The 19065-nt window shown below is 41.3% G+C and overlaps 2 protein-coding genes across 11 annotated transcripts in view; one reads left to right on the top strand and one right to left on the bottom strand.

Moving 5' to 3' along the window:
- Positions 1-687: 687 nt before the first annotated feature.
- Positions 688-7939, bottom strand: LOC145513078 (uncharacterized). The gene is made up of 2 exons (XM_081508210.1): positions 6545-7939; positions 688-3821 (listed from the first exon to the last, which is right to left on the bottom strand). The coding sequence occupies exon 1, from the start codon at positions 7937-7939 to the stop codon at positions 7220-7222; it is 720 nt and encodes a 239-aa protein (XP_081364336.1). The 3' UTR covers positions 688-3821; positions 6545-7219.
- The window catches only part of MAPK6 (mitogen-activated protein kinase 6), a 33611-nt gene continuing 21751 nt past the window's right edge, over positions 7206-19065 (top strand). For 5 of the 10 annotated variants that reach the window (XM_081508205.1, XM_081508199.1, XM_081508206.1 and 2 more), the window contains exon 1: positions 7206-7349. The gene's annotated coding sequence lies outside the window, so the exon portion shown is untranslated. Of the gene's footprint in view, positions 7350-7536; positions 8017-19065 lie in introns of those variants that run through there. The other 5 variants (XM_081508209.1, XM_081508200.1, XM_081508207.1 and 2 more) reach the window with 1 other exon arrangement.

Raw genomic sequence — 19065 nt, 5'->3', positions numbered from 1 at the left:
GAACTCAGGAGCATCTCTTCTCCTCAGGCTAACAGGGCTCTCAAGATAGGAAGAGGACGGACAGAGTGTAAATAAGAAAACCCTCAGACCAGATTTCTCTAAAGCCAAGAGTGTCACCATAGCTCTGCTCCCTCTTAAAAAGTGTGGGTGTGTGTATGTTGCCACAGGAGCTACACTATTGTATTAGTCATTTAATTCTACCATTTCTGCAAATTTATCCCACTTTCAGAAAATACTGACTTCCAAGGCAGATAAATCACAGGGAGGACCCTTTGATTATTTGTTGTTCTTGTAAAATTATCCGAATAGGTATTTCCCAGTATATTTAAGTGGTTAGTTACATAACCATTATTCAAAAAGTAAGTGTACAGATTGAGATTTTGTTGCAAAGAAAGCTAGGTTTTGTCTAAAAAATGTAAGTAGCTTATGGCATTGCAGCTTTTCTCCAAAATCCTGTTTATCAGAGCCTAAGAGAATGAAATAATGTTTATAAAGTGTTTATCTGAAAGAGGTTACTTGATAAAGGCTATTACCAGGAAACTAACAATAAATAATAATAAATAAAGGAAACTAATTCTGTATTCTCCTTAAAAGCAATGGTTCAGCAGTCACTAGTTCAGTGTTCAAAGCAATCTTACAGAACATAACTACCACAAAGAACAAGAATCAGCTGGACTTGGCAATGAATTTCTTCAGTGGAAAGTTGTTTTATTTGCAAAGAAAATTACAACATATTCTTTTAGAAACCATGTCTAGAAAAGCAATCATTTTAAATTAATAGTATAAATACTGACACATGGAAGCTTCCAATTAAAGACCTTGGATGTTATCACTTCTCTATAGGCTCCTCCTCTGCCCCCCAGAAATTCCTTTTATAGCATCCCTGACAGGTGGCCATTGTTTTCTGATTGAATGCTTCCAGTGATGTAGAACTCACTTCACTAGGAGGTCCTGACCACGGGGCTCAATTCCAGTATCCAAAACTGTCGTTTCTGACGCAGAGCCAAAATCTTCCTCTCCATAATAGCCCTCCTGATGGTCTTATATCTGAACTCCAGTGCAATATGGAATAAATCTACTCTCTGCATAACAACCCTTTAGCAAATTGCTTTTCTGCAGGTTAAGCAGACCCAATTCCCTCATCTTTTCTTTAGAGAAAAAATGGTTTCCATACTCTACCTGGATGTCTCCTTCTAAAGAATTCTGATTTGTTATGCAAGGAGCTCTTTTAATGTTGTATCTATATTTAAACACATGAGTTCAGAAATTCTGAACTGAATAGCATAGGTCTAGTGCCCCTGTGACTTGAACACTATTTTGCATTAACACAGTCTACATTTTGTTAGTTTTTTTTGGTGGCAGCTCACACTGTATGCATATCTCTAACTTATAGTCACACTATCAGGTCAAGTCTCCCAAATCCTGGCCCCTTTCATATGATTTCTTGAACAAAGATACTATGCTTTGTATTTATTGCAACCAGATGTCATCTTTTTTTAAAAAAAATAATTTTGAGTAACTATTCTGTCATCATATTCTGATCTGAGTTCTGTATCTTCCTCAAATCTTAACTCAAAACATTGATCAAAATATTGCCCAAGTCTTGACAAAGGAGGACAAAATCTGTATCGCCTTTCTTGAGACTGGAAGCCTCAAGATTAATCTCTCTCCAGTAATTAGCACTCTTTGAATCAAACTTTCTCTACAATTATCTAAACCCATATTTATAAATCTTATCCACAAAAGTGCTTTGACTTTTTGAGATGACCAAGAGTATACTACCCGTTGTTTAGTAATGTAATAATCCTATCAAGAAAGGAAGTGGTATTTCTTTTGTCATTATTTACTTGAAAAGAATCTATGATGACTTCTATTAACTGTTACATTTCCCCTAACATATGTTTAATGATTTGCATTAGAAAATTTCCAGGAATTGGCATCAAGTGGTCTATATGTCTAAAATCTGCCTTACCCACCATCTTTAATATCAAGATACTGACAGTTTATTTTCATAGGAAGATAGTAAGCAAACTGGAAAAAGATCAAACAAGTAGACTAATGAGGGACTCTAAACTCAAACAGGAAAAATGGGACCCACCTGGGTGACTCAAGCCTTTCCCTTCATCAAGGCCAGTTGATCTGGCTTCAAGTATCACTTGTATTAACATCCCCTTTCTATGCCCAATAGAAACACATTCCCTCTCTCTTCCATCCCCACCCTCCTTCTCTCATGTTTAAAACACAATTTGAATTGGGTTTTCTGTCACTGTAACAAAAAGAATTCTGACTTATACAGAAAGATGGCTCCTTAAAGGACATCAGAGTATTGTCACCAGAGTAAGATAGACTGGATGCACAGCAGAAAACAACAATGTAAATGAATCCGTCTGCCTTCTTCCTGTTGCCAACTTCTAGAACATCTAATCTACCCTTTCCATTCATTCCAGAATTACCGTTCTTAAATACTAGTTGAATCATCTAAATTCCTCTCCGTCTGCCTTTAGCATAAATCCAAAAGTTCTGGCATCCAATCAAGGCCTTCTCAATTGGGTACTAACTTGCCTTCATTTCCCCAGTCCTGTCAGACTTTTTTCCAAAGCATGTCCAGCACATTCATGCTTTTGTACATTCTGCCTTCTCATCTTGAAATGTCTTTTTCCTTATATTTTCCTGATGGAATCAAGCCCAGCTCAAATGCTCTGTCTTCCGGTTGAAACTTTCCTGGTATCGCCAAACCTCATCACTTGTTCCTTCCAATAAGAGCGGTACTTTGCATTTCCACTCATTTCAAGCTGCCTTATGGTGGACTTACCTGCTTCTTTCCTACATTCCTCCACTACAACAGTGGCTTTCAAACTCTTAGCAATAACACAGCTCAAAGGAATAATGAGCAATAAGTAGCGCTAAATGTAATTGGCTCAGTCATGTCTGATTCTTTGGAACCCCATGGACTGTAATACAGTCCATGGAATTCTCCAGGCCAGAATACTGGAGTGGGTAGCCATTCCCTTCTCCAGGCGATATCTTCCCAACCTAGGGATCGAACCTAGGTCTCCCACGTTGCAGGTAGATTCTTTACCAGCTGAGCCACCAGGGAACTGCTACTGTGATCCAATCAGCATTTTTATAGATACCCTACAATTAGTTCATCAATTCTAAGAAGTACTTCCTCAATTTTAATATCTCTGAGATTAGGATGTAGCAATAGGGTATGATTATTTAGGTAGTTTTTGCTTTCTTAATACTACATAAAATATTGGTATCATAACTGATGACATTTTAGATTTGTTGGAATAAGATACATTACCAAATCACAAGTTTCACAAAGCAATGTTTTTACCCTTTGTTATAGGCTATGCTCTCTAGTTTTTTCTATTTCATTAAGAAAAAAATGCAGATCTTAATCCACCAAAATGACTTCACTATGTATGGTAGTTTGAAAAACTACTGAGAACTTAAACTCTTTACAGCCACACAATAGAGTTAAGAACTAAAACTGACTACATTAATGACTCTACAACCCCAACATATGCTTAAACATGATTTTAATTTCAAGAAATTTCTACCCAAAAAGATGAAGTTGCAAATAACTATTGCAGGTTCAAGACCTTCCTCAAAGTCCATTTAACTGAACAACAAAGAGACCTAGCCTTCATCAAGGTAAACAGCCCTTCCTCCATAAGATTACTCTTGGGTTTATCAAATAACTGTTGACTTTTTAAGGTTCGTTTCAAAACTCTTCCCTAGATCTATTATTCCAAAGATTTGTTGTTTGTTGTTCAGTCTCTCTGGAGAAGGCAATGGCACCCCACTCCAGTACTCTTGCCTAGAAAATCCCATGAACAGAGGAGCCTTGTAGGCTACAGTCCATGGGGTCGCTAAGAGTCGGACACGACTGAGCGACTTCACTTTCACTTTTCCCTTTCATGCACTGGAGAAGGAAATGGCAACCCACTCCAGTATTCTTGCCTGGAGAATCCCAGGGATGGCGGAGCCTGGTAGGCTGCCGTCTATGGAGTCGCACAGAGTCGGACACGACTGAAGCGACTTAGCAGCAGCAGCAGCAGCAGCAGCAGCTCAGTCTCTCAGTTGTGTCTCACTCTTTGCAACCCCACGGACTGCAGCATGCCAGATTTCCCTGTCCTTCACCATCTCCAGAAATTTGCTCAAACTCATGTCCACTGAGTTGGTGATGCCATCCAATCATCTCATCTTCTGTCGACCCCTTCTCCTCCTGCCTTCAATGTTTCCCAGCATCAGAGTCTTTTCTAATGAGTCAGTTCTTCAGATCAGGTGACCAAAGTATTGGAGTTTCAGCTTCAGCATTAGTCCTTCAATGAATATTCAGAGTTGGTTTCCTTTAGGATTAACTGGTTTGATCTTCTGTAGTTCAAATATTATATCAGAAAATTTAGTCCTATCTCAAACGTGCTTTCATTGAAAGACCTGTTTTTAACCCTAATTCCCTGAAACTCTCCTACCCTTGACCTCCTTCTCTAAGATGCTACTAAAAATCTGTCAACAAATTTGGCTTTGATCAACAGGTTATTTTGGTGGTCTTTGACACATTATAAGCTCCCTAAGGGAAAGCACAGTTCAGTTCAGTTGCTCAACCATGTCCGACTCTTTGCGACCCCATGAACCGCAGTACGCCAGGCCTCCCTGTCCATCACCAACTCCCGGAGTCCACCCAAACCCATGTCCATCGAGTCGATGATGCCATCCAACCATCTCATCCTCTGTCGTCCTCTTCTCCTCCTGCCCTCAATCTTTCCCAGCATCAGGGTCTTTTCAAATGAGTCAGCGCTTCGCATCAGGTGGCCAAAGTATTGGAGTTTCAGCTTGAACATCAGTCCTTCCAATGAACACCCAGGACTGATCTCCTTTAGGATGGACTGGTTGGATCTCCTTGCAGTCCAAGGGACTCTCAAGAGTCTTCTCCAACACCACAGTTCAAAAGCATCAATTCTTCGGCACTCAGCTTTCTTTATAGTCCAACTCTCACATCCATACATGACCACTGGAAAAATCACAGCCTTGACTCTAAGGACCTTTGTTGGCAAAGTAGTGTGTCTGTTTTTTAATATGCTGTCTAGGTTGGTCATAACTTTCCTTCCAAGGAGTAAGCGTCTTTTAATTTCATGGCTGTGGCCACCATCTGCAGTGATTTTGGAGCCCAGAAAAATAAAGTCAGCCACTGTTTCCACTGTTTCCCCATCTATCTGCCATGAAGTGATAGGACTGGATGCCATGATCTTAGTTTTCTGAATGTTGAGCTTTAAGCCAACTTTTTCACTCTCCTCTTTCACTTTCATCAAGAGGCTCTTTAGTTCTTCTTCACTTTCTGCCATAAGGGTGGTGTCATCTGCACATCTGAGGTTACTGATATTTCTCCCGGCAATGTTGATTCCAGCTTGTGCTTCCTCCAGCCCAGCATGTCTCATGAAGTACTCTGCATATAAGTTAAGTAAGCAGAGTGACAATATACAGCCTTTTCCTATTTGGAACCAGTCTGTTGTTCCATGTCCAGTTCTAACTGTTGCTTCCTGACCTGCATACAGGTTTCTCAAGAGGCAGGTCAGGTGGTCTGGTATGCCCATCTCTTTCAGAATTTTCCACGGTTTATTGTGATCCACACAGTCAAAGGCTTTGGCATAGTCATGCTTCTTATTTATTCTCTACCCTCTCCTCCTGGTGTTCAAACACTGATGGATGGGGGAGGAGAGGTGTCTTATGAATTTCAGGGGAGCTCCAGCAGGCAGAGCAGGGATGTATAGTCAAACAGAAGGAGTTCTTGTTGCAGAAAAGCGGCATTCACAAATAAGAAATCCTGTGATTAGGACAACCCTTCCCTTTTTCTTGGTTTTATCTACTCACTGTGTCCTCTTCACACCTGCTATTCAGATGGTATTATTTTAAATATAAAAAAATACAAACCATTCAAACTCCCATCTCATTCACTTAACTTCAAGCTAGTATGTGTGCTTTGAAGTGGTCTTTGCCTCCAGCTTGAAGCTTGAGGATGCGCATAATAATGGATAAAGGGTTGCCAAACGTTTGGTTTTCACCAGGAATGCTCATTCGGTCACCGAAAAAAATATGTTGACCTGCGTCTCTAATTTAATAAATTATTTCACATAAATACTGGAAGGCTACCTGGATTCAATCAGCCATACTAAAATAAATAAATAAATAAATAAATAAGCTTGCTTTTTGTCCTAGTGGACCCAAGAAGGTACCAATCTACATTTCCCACTTATCTGACTGTACTGCTGCTTCTAAGTCGCTTCAGTAGTGTCCGACTCTGTGCGATCCCATAGACGGCAGCCCTCTAGGCTCCGCTGTCCCTGGGATTCTCCAGGCTAGAACACTGGAGTGGGTTGCCATTTCCTTCTCCAATGTATGAAAGTGAAAAGTGAAAGTGAAGTCGCTCAGTCATGTCTGACTCTTCGCGACCCCATTGACTGCAGCCTACCAGGCTCCTCCGTCCATGGGATTTTCCAGGCAAGAGTACTGGAGTGGGTTGCCATTGCCTTCTCCACACTCTTGTCCAAATTTTACGCTTCCCTCAGACTGGCCTAGTCCCAACTCCTGCAACAAGCCAGGTGCTCCCTTCCTCCATGTCTTTGCTCATTCTGTTCCCTCCGCAGGAAGAGCCACTCCCCGCCCCCACCACCTCCTCTGGTTTCACGGGCTACTTCTCATTTAGCTGAAAGGTCAGCGGTGGCAACCTCATTTAGAAGCCTGCCTTAGCACTTGACCTTTAACGCGTTTGCCTTGTTCCTTGGCTGTTGCCTTCTAGCCCATCCATCTTCGGGTCCAGCTTCCTAATTCCCAGGGGATGGGGAAGTCCTGTTCTTCTCGGTCGTCCATTCCCATGAACGTAGTAGGTGCGCCGTAAACGCTCGCAAAGAGTTCGACCACTATGTGCTCTAACGCTGGGGCAAGTAGCAGAGCGACGAATGCCTGTCTGTTCACCTACTTGCCAGCTCCCTAGCCCAGCCCGGAGCATCCAACCAGAGGCGGGGGACAAGCCCGCGTGCCTCTCTTGCCGCCCCCGCGGCGCGCGGAGCCCAGTCACGGGCGTTGGAAATTCCGGCGCGTGCCGGCGCGCTGGGCCGGGCGGGGGCGGGGGAACCCGTGGAGTGAGCCTGTGACGCACGGGGGCGTGGCTCCGGAGCCCCGCCCCCTCTTCCTCGCCCTCTCTCGCGGGTCGGGGTTACATGGCGGCGACTGCGGCAAAGCGAGAGCCTCGGAGACGCCGCTGCTGCCAGCACAGCCGGAGACCTGAGCCGACACTGGGGGCTGTCCGTGGGCCCCGCACTCCCTCGATGAGTCGGAGAAGTCCGGTGGGTATATGTGTGTGCGTGTGCGGGGCGCGCCGGCGGGGCGGCTCAGGAGGGCGCCGCGGCGGGCCCGGCGGCTGAGCCGGCTCCCTCCTCCATTGTGTGTGACCCTCCGGCGGCCGTCGCTCAACAAAGGCGCTTTTGTTCCGTCTCCCGCCCGCCCTCGGCCCGCCCGCCGGCTCGCTCTCTTGGGCCTTGCCGGCGCGTCCTCTCGCGGGCCGCCGGCGGCGGGCCGGGGTCCCCGCGTGGGGCCGGCAGAGCGGCCGGCGCGCCCCTCCCACCCGGCACGCCCCTCGCTGGCCGGGGTGCCGGGCCCGGCAGTGCCTGCCCGCCTCGGGCCCGGCTTGCCGGCTGCCTCCAGGCCGCCTACGTCTGGCTCCGCAGGTTCGAAACCCGGCCCGGCCGGCGGCGGCCTGACGCGGGGCGGCGGCCGGGAGGGGCGACCCGCCCCAGCAGCGTGAGGTGGCGCGGAGTCTAGCCTTCCTGGCACGCCGCCTTTCGAAATGCTCCCGCGTCTCCTCCCCCATCCCACTCCGGTGACTCGGCCTCAGCTGACTCCGGCCGGGCAAAGTCTCCCAGTGCACTCGGCACATTGCGTAGCGCGCCGCTCACTCGACTCGGCGCGGAGCCCCGAAGTCCTCTGCCCGAGTTGAATCTGGCCGCTAAGGAGGTACAGAAAAACTCCTCCAAATCGGAATTCCTAATTTCTTCCCCCTCCCTCTACTACAGCCTTGTATGAGCTGCGTTCGGGACGCGCAGCGGTGGTGGTCCGTGGAAGTCCCCAAATGAAAACTTGTTTTGTCGGTTCACTGAAAAAGGGCTTCCTCGCTTCTCTGTGCGTTTTTCTCTGACTTGGTGAGGTTCGTTGAAAAGTAAGGATTTTTTTGGCCTCTTTTTGTTCCTTGATTGGTAAGACTGGTTCAGGTGTCAGGTGTGAGCGCTCCGAAGCAGGATCTTTTCGATTCCTTTCCTTGTTATTTCTACCTTTGCTCGCTCATTGGGAAAGGTCCACTAACGTGCGATACTGCATTTGCAGCACAGTTCGTGTTCTTTTACTTCATCGCTAAAAATGCCCTCCAAAGTCAGTCTGAGTATTAATCTTTTTTTTTTTTTTTTACAGATACAAGATGATTTATCAAGGGAGAGAAAAATTAACAGGGGACAAAATAGAGCGATAACAGCTTCAGAGTACTTTTCTGATTGTTTGAATCGTCTAGCCTTTTTTTTTTTTAAAGCTCTGATTGGACGCATCCTCTTTCTTCAACGTTGGGGAACTGAAATGGAAAGAGTAGTCTAATTAGAAGATTGAAGGGATCAAACAGAACGGGGCCCTGAAACGAAATTGCCTCTAGAGTTTCTTCTTAGAATGTCAGATATTTATGTTTGAAATATACTTGCTAATCGGTGGCAGAGGCTTTACGTTTCTTGAATGGGTGGTTGTTCAGACATGTTTAGGAAGGGCTTGCTATGTGCCAAGGAGCAGAGAGTCCTTTCACATATATGTGCTACATCACTGGATAAGAATTGCCTTGTGAAATTTGTAAAATTGCTTATTGGTGTCCTAAATTCAAGAATTGCAGTCGTTTAGGAAATATACCAGATTTGAGCAAGACATGTTTTAATCACCTAAGAATTACTGTTCAGAAAAAGAGCTCTGGGAAATGGAGGATTATTTATAAAAACCTTTATCTATGACCATATTTTGTAGTACAGTTATTTGCAAAAGAGGATTAAAAATGTCTGCTACTTTCTGTGATTAAGAAAGAATCCAGAGAAGATTGATTTGAAGATCAGTTAATTTTGTGATAGAAAAAGTACATGTTCTAATGACAAATGTTAGTACTAAAAGTGTTGCAGCATTTTGCATAAGTTCGTTTAAACATCGTGAGAATTCATAACTGAGAAAATAGTAAGGTTTGCTGACTCAGGGTACAGTGCTGAAGGGGATGGGGTCGGGTAGGAGGAAGCTTCCAAGTGCTGCAAGTTTTGAGTTGGGTGATGACTCATCCTGCCCACGGACTGCTACGTGGCCCTTTTTTTTATACACTGTATTTTTTTTTTTTAATGATAGTCTAAAATGCTTCTGTCTACATTATAATTCTCTCTCATACAGAGGAGCCACAGATTCTCTAAAAAAGTAATGGCTTCTTAAATTGCATTTTAAAGGGGTATCGTATATCCTGCAGGTGGAATTTGGTAACATCTGTTGAAAAGAAAGGTAGAATTAATTGCTAGTCAGTTGGGGCAATGAAATATTTGATCCTATGGGTTGGCCAAAAAGTATGTTTGGGTTTTCCTGTAAAATGTTAGGTGAAAACCGTAGCAAACTTTTTGGCCAACGCCACAGCAGTTCCTTGCCTATTGATGAGAGAGATTTCTTATGGATTTTTTACAGATAGTACTTTTATGGTATGGATAGAAATTAACCTTTTTGTTTTCATTGGTAATGTAAAAGTTAATTTTATACTATCTAGAAATTAGTTTGTATTGTAAAAGTACAGCAGTATTTAATCAGATACAGCTCTGAACATGAGCATTTAACTCTGGTGGAATTATATATAGTGCTTTCTCCTTTTTTCTAATCTGTATTAATTTAATAGACTATAATATATAATGATTTAAAAGTTAAAATAGGTATTGTTATAGGCACTATTTTTTCATCAGTCCTTTTCTTAGATAAGCTGATTGTACAGTTCCAAATTTAGGATTTACATTGAAATTTGGTAATAAAATATTTTGACTGATTGTAGAAAGCCATTGTTTAGCAGGTTGGCCTAAAATAAGACTGAGGAAAAAAGGGATTGAGAATAACAATGTGTCTTAAAAATGAGAAGAAAAACTCTTCCACTCTCATATTTTTCTTTGTGTATACTATTTATCTTCTCAGTGATTTATTTGAATGGTTTTGTGGGCAGTAAAGTGTATTAATGTGAATTAAATCTTTGGAGAGATTTTGGAAGAACACTGTATGATTTATATAGGGGAACTTTAGTAAATTTTAATTCAAACTTTAAATATACTTCCTACTAAAGGAAATATAAAAATACAAGTATGAAAGTATTAAAGACTTTCAAAGTGTCCTATCATTTAGAGGTTGAACGTGTATTTCCACTGTGTGTTTGTGTTTTAAGAATGTAGGTAATTACCTGTCATGCTTAATTCAGAATTTATAAACAAACTGGTTGTGTTAGTCTGTCTCCCTTCTATGAGGTATTGACTTATGAAATGATGATGAGCCTCCCTGTTGCTATCCAGTTCTGTGTTTGCATTGCCCTCTTGAATTCTGTGTCACTTTAGGGCCCCTGTTAAAATAGAAGATGCCTCAATAGTAAATTCTTTGTAGCATTGTTGGCTTCCTACTGTCAGCTCCTTCAGCCTGTTTTGTGGGCTGTTAACATTACCCTACAGCCTGCTAGAGATAGGGAGATTTTGGTTGGTTTTATTGCTCAGAGTCCTGATTAGGACTTTACAAAAACAAAAATGTTATTGTAGTTACTGTTTTTTTTTTCCCCCTTGGGAGTTGTGTTTCATGTGGAACTGATGCCTTTAAAGTAATAGTGGCGTGGGCAGAGTCCACCAGTGTTTTTATTCCTTCTGAGCTGCGTATTTGGAAAGTTTAGTGTATCCCCTTTGATACTTTTTAAAAGGCTTATCTTACATAACATGTCCACCTTTTAAATCCATTTCTGAAAAGGTATACAGAGATTGTAGCAAATGGCATTTTCGCTGTGCTTTTCATTTAAATTTGATGTCTTTTTCATAGGGGGAAAAATTTATTTCAGGAAAGAGACTGTCTCTTCAGAATGTGAGAAATCTATGTGCATTTAATTCTGTACAACCATAAAACTATAAAATGTTAGTTTTTAGGGAGGGGTCATGGACATTTTATCTTCCCCCAGGTACATCATTTGACTGCTCAAGAAACTGAGGCCCAGAGTAAGCTAAAATCTTGGTACTCACAGGGTGATTTCTAGACCAGTAGTATTAGCATCATTTGGGAATTTGTTAGAAATGCAGAATCCTGACCCCATCTCAAGACTTATTTAGAAGCTACAGTTTAACTAGATTCTTAAGTGATTCAAACGCATGTTCATTTCTGGAAACACTGCTAAGTGATGCATACATAAGTTGCTCCCCTGGTTAGTGACTGATTTGGAAAACTCAGGTCTTCTGAGTTGCTCTTTCCGTTGACTCTCCTAAAAAATGTCAAAAGGAAGATGGAGGATCTAATCACTGTCCAGTAGAACTTTCTGTGATGATAGAAATATTAGTATTTTACTCTGTGCTGTCCAGTGAGATAACCACTAGCCACGTGACAGTTGAGCATTTGACAGGTGACTAGTGTACCCAAGGAACTGAATTTTTAATTATATGTATTTCTAATTAATTTATTCTTCGCTGCATGAAATTAGTGGCTACTGTATTGGACAGTAGATGATATTTGCCCACATTAAGTTTAAAATTATTTAAGCTGTAATTTAATAACTGATTAGGCTTAATTTGGGATTCCCTGATAGCTCAGACGGTCAAAAGTCTGCCTGCAATGTGGGAGACCCAGGTTCGATCCCTGGGTTGGGAAGATCCCCTGGAGAAGGAAATGGCAACCCACTCCAGTATTCTTGCCTGGAAAATCCCATGGATGGAGGAGCCTTGCATGCAACAGTCCATGAGGTCGCAACAGAGTCGGACAGGACTGAGCAACTTCACTTAGGCTTAATTTAATAATTTCCTCTTAATTTACAAATTGGAGTGATGGTAGATTTCTACCTACCTACATCTCTAAAATGCCTAGGTATTAGTTTAGTAGTTATTATAAAGCAATGCCAATTTTCTGATATACTCTTGTGTTCAATAGTGTAGATAAAGCTGCAAGAATATCTATTTCCCCATTTGTCTCAATCACTTGGATTTAAAAATATTAAAAATAACCCGTTAGGGACTTCCCTGGTTGTCCAGTGGCTGAGACTCCCCACTCCCAATGCAGGGGCCTGGGTTCAATCCCTAGTCAGGGAACAAGATCCCACATGCCCCAACTAAGAGTATGCATGCCACAACTGAAAATCCCAAAGGCTGTAACTAAGACCTGGTTTGGCCAAGTAAGTAAATATTTAAAATAAATAACCTGTTAAGTAAATGTTCCTTAATTATCTTATGGATAGCATCGAGGGGACAGTTTTCGCCTCTGGCATAGTATCTCCAGGTTTTTTGGCATTTGTCGATAGCTGCCAGATTGATCTGCCTTTTGTTGTGTTATTTCCAGGTGTAGAAACATTGAGTGGTTCTTAACCTTTCACCTGATGCAGTGGGAAGATTCTAACCTGAGAGTAAATCAGAGTGACCTGTGTCCAAATCTTGACACGGACTATATGCATGATTTTGGTGAACTGGCTTTATCTCTTGGAGCAAAGTGCTCTTGTTTGTAAAATGAGACTTAAAAGGTGCTGCTTCTGAGTAACAGAAATAGTTTGTTACTTAGAAAATGTGTGTGTGTACTCAGTCATGTCCGATTCTTTGTGAACCCATAGACTGGTAGCCCTCCATTCTCCTCTGTCCATGGAATTTTCCAGTCAAAAATACTGGAGTGAGTTGCCATTTCCTTCTTTAGGTGAGCTTCCTGACCCAGGGATCAAACCCACATCTCCCACTTCTCTTGCATTGTAGGTGATTCTTTACTGCTGAGCCACCAAGAAATCCCCACTTGGAAAATGCCTGGCACTTAATGGACACTCAGTAAATTTGAGTTACCTTCCCTTTCCCTTGTTCTCAGCATCTTACAGCCTGTATTTAGTTTTATGTTTAAGATTCTAAGTCTTATGGGTTCCCACCAATTACATGACTTCATGCCTTGCTTCATTCATGTATATCCCTAGTACATTCCTCCACTTGTGCTCTGAATTCCTTCTCTTGATCTTTTTTTTTTTTTAAAGATTTTTTGATGTGAACCATTTTTAAAGTCTTTATTGAAATTGCCATGAAATTAAAAGACGCTTACTCCTTGGAAGGAAGGTTGTGGCCAACCTAGATAGCATATTTAAAAGCAGAGACATTACTTTCCCAACAAAAGTCTGTCTAGTCAAGGCTATGGTTTTTCCAGTGGTCATGTATGGATGTGAGAGTTGGACAGTGAAGAAAGCTGAGCACCGAAGAATTGATGCTTTTGAACTGTGGTGTTGGAGAAGACTCTTGAGAGTCCCTTGGACTGCAAGGAGATCCAATCAATCCATCCTAAAAGAGATCAATCCTGGGTGTTCATTGGAAGGTCTGATGTTGAATCTGAAACTCCAGTACTTTGGGCACCTCATGCGAACGGTTGACTCATTGGAAAAGACCCTAATGCTGGGTAAGATTGGGGGCCGAAGGAGAAGGAGACGACAGAGGATGAGATGGTTGGACGGCATAACCGACTCGATGGACATGGGTTTGGGTGGACTCCGGGAGTTGGTGATGGACAGAGAGGCCTGGCGTGCTGCAGTTCATGGGGTCGCAAAGAGTTGGACACGACTGAGTGACTGAACTGAACTGATTGAACTTGTTACAATATTGCTTCTGTTTCATGTTTTGGTTTTCTGGCCAAGAGGTATGTGGGATCATAGCTCCCTGACCAGGGATCAAAGCATCACCCCCTGCATTAGAAAGTGAAGTCTTAACCACTGGACCACCAGGGGAGTCCCATTCTCTTGACTTCTTAAGGACTTCTCTCTTGCCTGCCTCACTTTGAAAAAGTGAAAAGTAAAAGTGCTAGTCCAACTCTTTGCAACCCCATGGACTATAGCTCTCCAGGCTCCTCTGTTCTTGGAATTATCTAGGCAGGAATACTGCAGTGGGTAGCCAGTCCTTTCTCTGGGGGATCTTCTTGACCTAGGGATCGAACCTAGTATCTTTATTGATATACAGATGTGCTATAGAGCTATATACTATACAGTAGCCAGTAGCCACATGTGGCTATTTAAACAAAAATTATCAGTTCCTTAGTCACGCTAATTACATTTTACTTGCTTGGTATCCATGTGTAGCTATTGGCTTCTGTACTGGGCAGTGTAGATACAGAGTAGAAATCTCTTACAAACCCTCTCCTGATGCCACATTTTTCTCTTCTAGCTATTGCCTCATTTCTCTAGTCCACTTTCAAGCATATTTTCAAGAACTATCTTTGTGTTCTCGCTCCACTTTGCTTTGTTCTTCAACTCTAGACTTCTGTCACCATCTCACCACTGAAAGTACTCTAGTCAAGGTTACAAGCGATACCGTTTACCAAATCCATCTTAAAGGATCTTGTAGCAGCATTCAGTATTGTTAAGTTTCCTGCCTATTCACCTGCTTCTCTTAGTTTATGGAACACATATTTTTGTTTTCCTCCTACCTCACACGTTGTCATACTTTTTTATAGGCTTCTCTCTCCTCTCCTGCCTCTAAATATTGACATATCCCAGAGGTTGGTCCCTGGCAGCTCAGCTGGTAAAGAAACCACCTGCAGTGTAGGAAACCCAGGTTTGATTCCTGGGTTGGGAAGATCCCCTGGAGGAGGAGATGGCAAACCACTCCAGTATTCTTGTCTGGAGAAACCCCATGGACAGAGGAGCCTAGTGGGCTACAGTCTATGGGGTCTCAAAGAGTTGGACACAACTGAGTGACTAAGCACACAGAGGTTGGTCCTGGACTTCCTTCCCCTTCTCTTAGTTCTTTCCATAGATAGTCTCATTCAATTTAATTTTTAAAATACTATCTACATGTGAATAATTATCAAATATATGTTTCTGGTTTAAATAGCTCACCTGAATAGACTTAATGTGTCCAAAACAGAACTCCTTCTCTTATAGTATTATCCAGTCTCCCCCATCTCAGTAATTGGCACCTGGGAGTTATGCTTAAAACTTATGTTTCCCTTTATCCACCATATCTAATCTGTCACTAGGTTTTCTTGGTCTCCAGAATATTTGGGTTGTCCTCTTTTTTGTCCTCATTTCTACCAGCCTGGTCTCAGTCGCCGTTATCTCATGTGGCCTTCTGAAATAGCTTTTAACTGGTCCCTACTTTCACTTGACCATCTTCTTCAGTGCATTCTCCTCCCAGTAGCTAGAATCATCTTTGAAATATGGAAATGCAACCATATCAGTTGTCTGCTTAAAATTCTTCAATAGCTTTCTTTGTTACAAAATTCAAAATCGTGCCTCGTGTTCACAACAGTCCCTGCTCCCTTTACTAAGGACGCCGTCAGTACACTGGCTTCTTTTCTTTTCCTCCAAAATTCCAAGTTACGTCCTGATCTACATTGTGTTTGCTTTCCCCTCTGTTTGGGATCCTCTTTTTCCATCTCTTAGTAGTGCTGCTTCTGTCTTACTATTTGGGTTTCAGCATCTTAGATGGCCGTTTCCAAGCCACTCCATCAGAGCGCTTGGCCAAACCTGAAGTTATACTTACTTGTTAGTCTTTCCTCATTAGAGCGTAAACTGTTTCGAAGCAGAAGAACCTTAATTGTCTTATTCTCCACTGTGCCATAGAACAGTGCTTGACACATGCCAAGTGCTCAGTAAATTTTTGTGCACTATATAAAATGTTTGGCTCCCTTAAATTTCTAAAGGGAAAAAATATGTTAAAGATTGCATTGTAGTCATTGTAACGTGATTCTGAACTGAGTTTTTTAGCTCTCTGTATATTATTGGTACAGTTGCAAAAACTTAAATGGAATCTGAGTATTAGATGGTAATACTCTGCCAGTGTCAATTTTCTGATTTTGATGATTGTATTCTGGTTATTCGGAAGAATGTCCTGTCTATAAGAAACATACTAGGGTTGGGAAGGAAGGTGTGGTGTACTTGTCAATAAATTACATTACTATTAGAAAGAAGATCATGGGCTTTGGACTGAAACCTGAGGTTCAAATCCTGGCTCTCAGTGTGTGTGATTTTTAATGCATTATTTAAATTCTCTAAAATTCTTAGGACCCATTTTGCAGTGTTATTAGGATTTAGTGTAAGAGTAGTATGCTTCATACATAATACATTCTTATGCTTGCTGTTGTTCTATCTTAAAAAAATCTATTCTCATATTCAGTGCTATGATTTCCTTTATAATACAAATTTTTTCATTAATTGCTTTTATAAAAGCTGATAATGTAAGATAAATACATACCAGATAATGTTATTTATATCCTCAAGTTAGAACTTTCTGAACTGTATTCCATAATGTAGTTTTTAAATTCTTAAAATCTGTATACTTGTCAGTTATAAAGTAGAGCTCAAAATTATTTCAATTAAAATATGTGGGAAAAAATAATAAAATATGTGTCTTTGTTTTGAATAACATGGTAAATTTTTATCTTCTTTGAAAGTGTCAGTGAATCTGTGGTATTTAAATGCTAATGTATTAGTTTGTATTATTATTGATGTAAAAATACACAAAAACTGCCTAGCAAAACGAATCATTACTTATAACTGATGATTTATTTAGTTTCCTCTCTTTTTCTTTCCCTTCACTCCCCTTGATGGGATGTTATTAAGTAAACATAATGACCAAAAAGGGACTTCCCAGGTGGCTAAGTGGTAAAGAATACACCTGCCAGTGCAGGAGATGTGGATTCGATTCCTGGGTCAGGAAGGTCCCCTGTAGAAGGAAGTGGCAACCCAGTCCAGTATTCTTGCCTGGAAAATTCCATGGACAGAGGAGCCTGGCGGGCTACAGTCCGTGGGGTCGCAAAGGAGTCGAACACCACTCTGACTAAAACAACACAAACAGCAACAACAAATGACCAAAAAGGGAGAAGGTGTTTAAGGATGACCCCTGAGCCTTTTTATTTTTTTCAGTCTATTTTTCACAGTTTATTTTCATAGTCTATTTTGAATAATATAAACTACTTCACTAATACTGCAAACCTTAAGACGGCATGATTCAGGTTACCCTCTTGTAACACTCTTATGTTTTACTTCTACATATGTTGTAACCCCAATACATTATTATTTTTGCTTTAAACAATCAATAGTCTCTTAAAGACATTTAAACATGTGGATTGGTTTTTTTTTTTTTTTTAATTTAAAGGCTTTTTGTTTTTTCCAGTTATTTATACTTTCTGCAGATCTTCCATTTGGTTCATCTTCATGATAACAAACTTCTTTTAGCATTTCTTGTAGTGGGAGTCTGTTGGAGACAAATTCTTTTCACTTTTTTCTCTTTGAAAATGTTTTTGTTTTGTCCTTTTTGAAGTATGTTTCCCTCGATGTAGGCTTCTGGGTTGGTAGTTTCTTTTGAAACTTGAGAGATGATGTTCTATTGTCTTTAGCTTTTGTGTTTGGCAGCCTTTGTTCCTATCGTTTTTCCCTAGTATATACTTTTTTCTCTTTCATAGTTGCTTTTAAGAGTTGCTCTTTACCTTCCCACTCCCTAACTTTGAACAGTTTATGATGTGCCTAGATATGAGTTTCTTTGTATTTATCCTGCTTGTGGTTCATTGACCTTCCAGGTCTGTGAGTTGATGTCTTTATCAGTTTGGGAAGTTTTTGCCCATAGTCTCATCACATACTTCTGCCTTGTCAGCTTTGTAAATCATGTCAGCTTTCTGAACTACTTTTCAGCCTTGCTGCTGGCTCTTTGGATTGCTTGGACATTTTCTTTGCTTTCCAGTACCTCCTCAGGTTTTCTTTACATCAGATTTTTGCCCATTTTCTTAGGAAGAATATTTGCCTTATATTCAGAGTGCCTTTGAGGGATTTATCTCATACTTTCTGTCTTGACCTCCACCTTGAGAGGGCATCTGTCTTGGACACAGTGGAAGCCCATATGCTTCATGAGGTTTTCTCTCAGCTTTCCTGACTTGGCTTCAGACTTGTGCTCTTAGTGAAGACACATGGGAAAGGATTGGCAGGTAGGGCTTGTAACTGGGCTTCCTCTGAATTCTAATCTGTTACCTGAATCCGCATGCGGCACATGTCATTGTTCATAAATTAGACTGGTTTCTTCTTCGTCCTGTTAGTGGAAAATATCTTGTTCTCTTGCAACTTTATGAGAAATGAGAATAGACATGGTCTCTTGTGTTAGGAAGGGCTTGACATTTTCTAGAGTGTAGAGTTCTTTGCATCTTTAGCTTTCTGATGTATTTCTTAATTACAGTTCTGTAGCTTATTCAGTTTATCATGGTTTATCGGGAGAGAGTAATAGTGTCTTGCAACTTCTGCATTCTAATCAGAAGTGGAAATCCTCAGTCTTTCACTAAACTTAAAATATTTTGGAGCTGGAAGAGATTGTAGAAATTGTATAGTTTAGCTACATCATTTTCCAGATGAGGAACTGAGACATGGTAATATGTGAGGCTTTGATTACAAAGCTGGTTTAGCCACAGATCCTGGACTAAACTTCACATCACTTTAGTTCATATTTCTTTGTTTTTAATATGGGGTTGGTGACATCAGATGAGAAGTTTTCGACAGTATCAAACTGTCATGTGACTCTGATAAGAGACTTACGCTTTTTTTTTTTAATTTGGCTGCATCAGGTGTTAGTTGCATCACATAGGGTCTTCGTTGCAGCTCACAGGCTCTAGAACTCAGGCTCAACAGTTATGATGCCTGGGCTTCATTGCTCCATGCCATGTGGAATCTTCTGGGACAGGGGATTAAACCTGCGTCCTCTGCATTGGAAGGTAGATTCTTAACTACTTGACCATCAGGGAAGTCCCTACTTACACTATTTTCTGTCTTACAAGCTTCCTTGTTTAGGTTTGGAGAAAATG

This window comes from Giraffa tippelskirchi, chromosome 7 (genome assembly GCF_054371585.1).
Source record: "Giraffa tippelskirchi isolate mGirTip1 chromosome 7, T2T-mGirTip1v1.2.pri, whole genome shotgun sequence".
Taxonomy (NCBI): domain Eukaryota; kingdom Metazoa; phylum Chordata; class Mammalia; order Artiodactyla; family Giraffidae; genus Giraffa; species Giraffa tippelskirchi.
Note: the sequence above shows the minus strand (reverse complement) of the source record. Positions and strands in the feature narration are given on the sequence as shown.

What these genes read in the sequence shown, in the direction of transcription:
- LOC145513078 (XM_081508210.1), bottom strand. Translation starts at nt 7,939, where the DNA reads ATGTGCCGAGTGCACTGGGAGACTTTGCCCGGCCGGAGTCAGCTGAGG.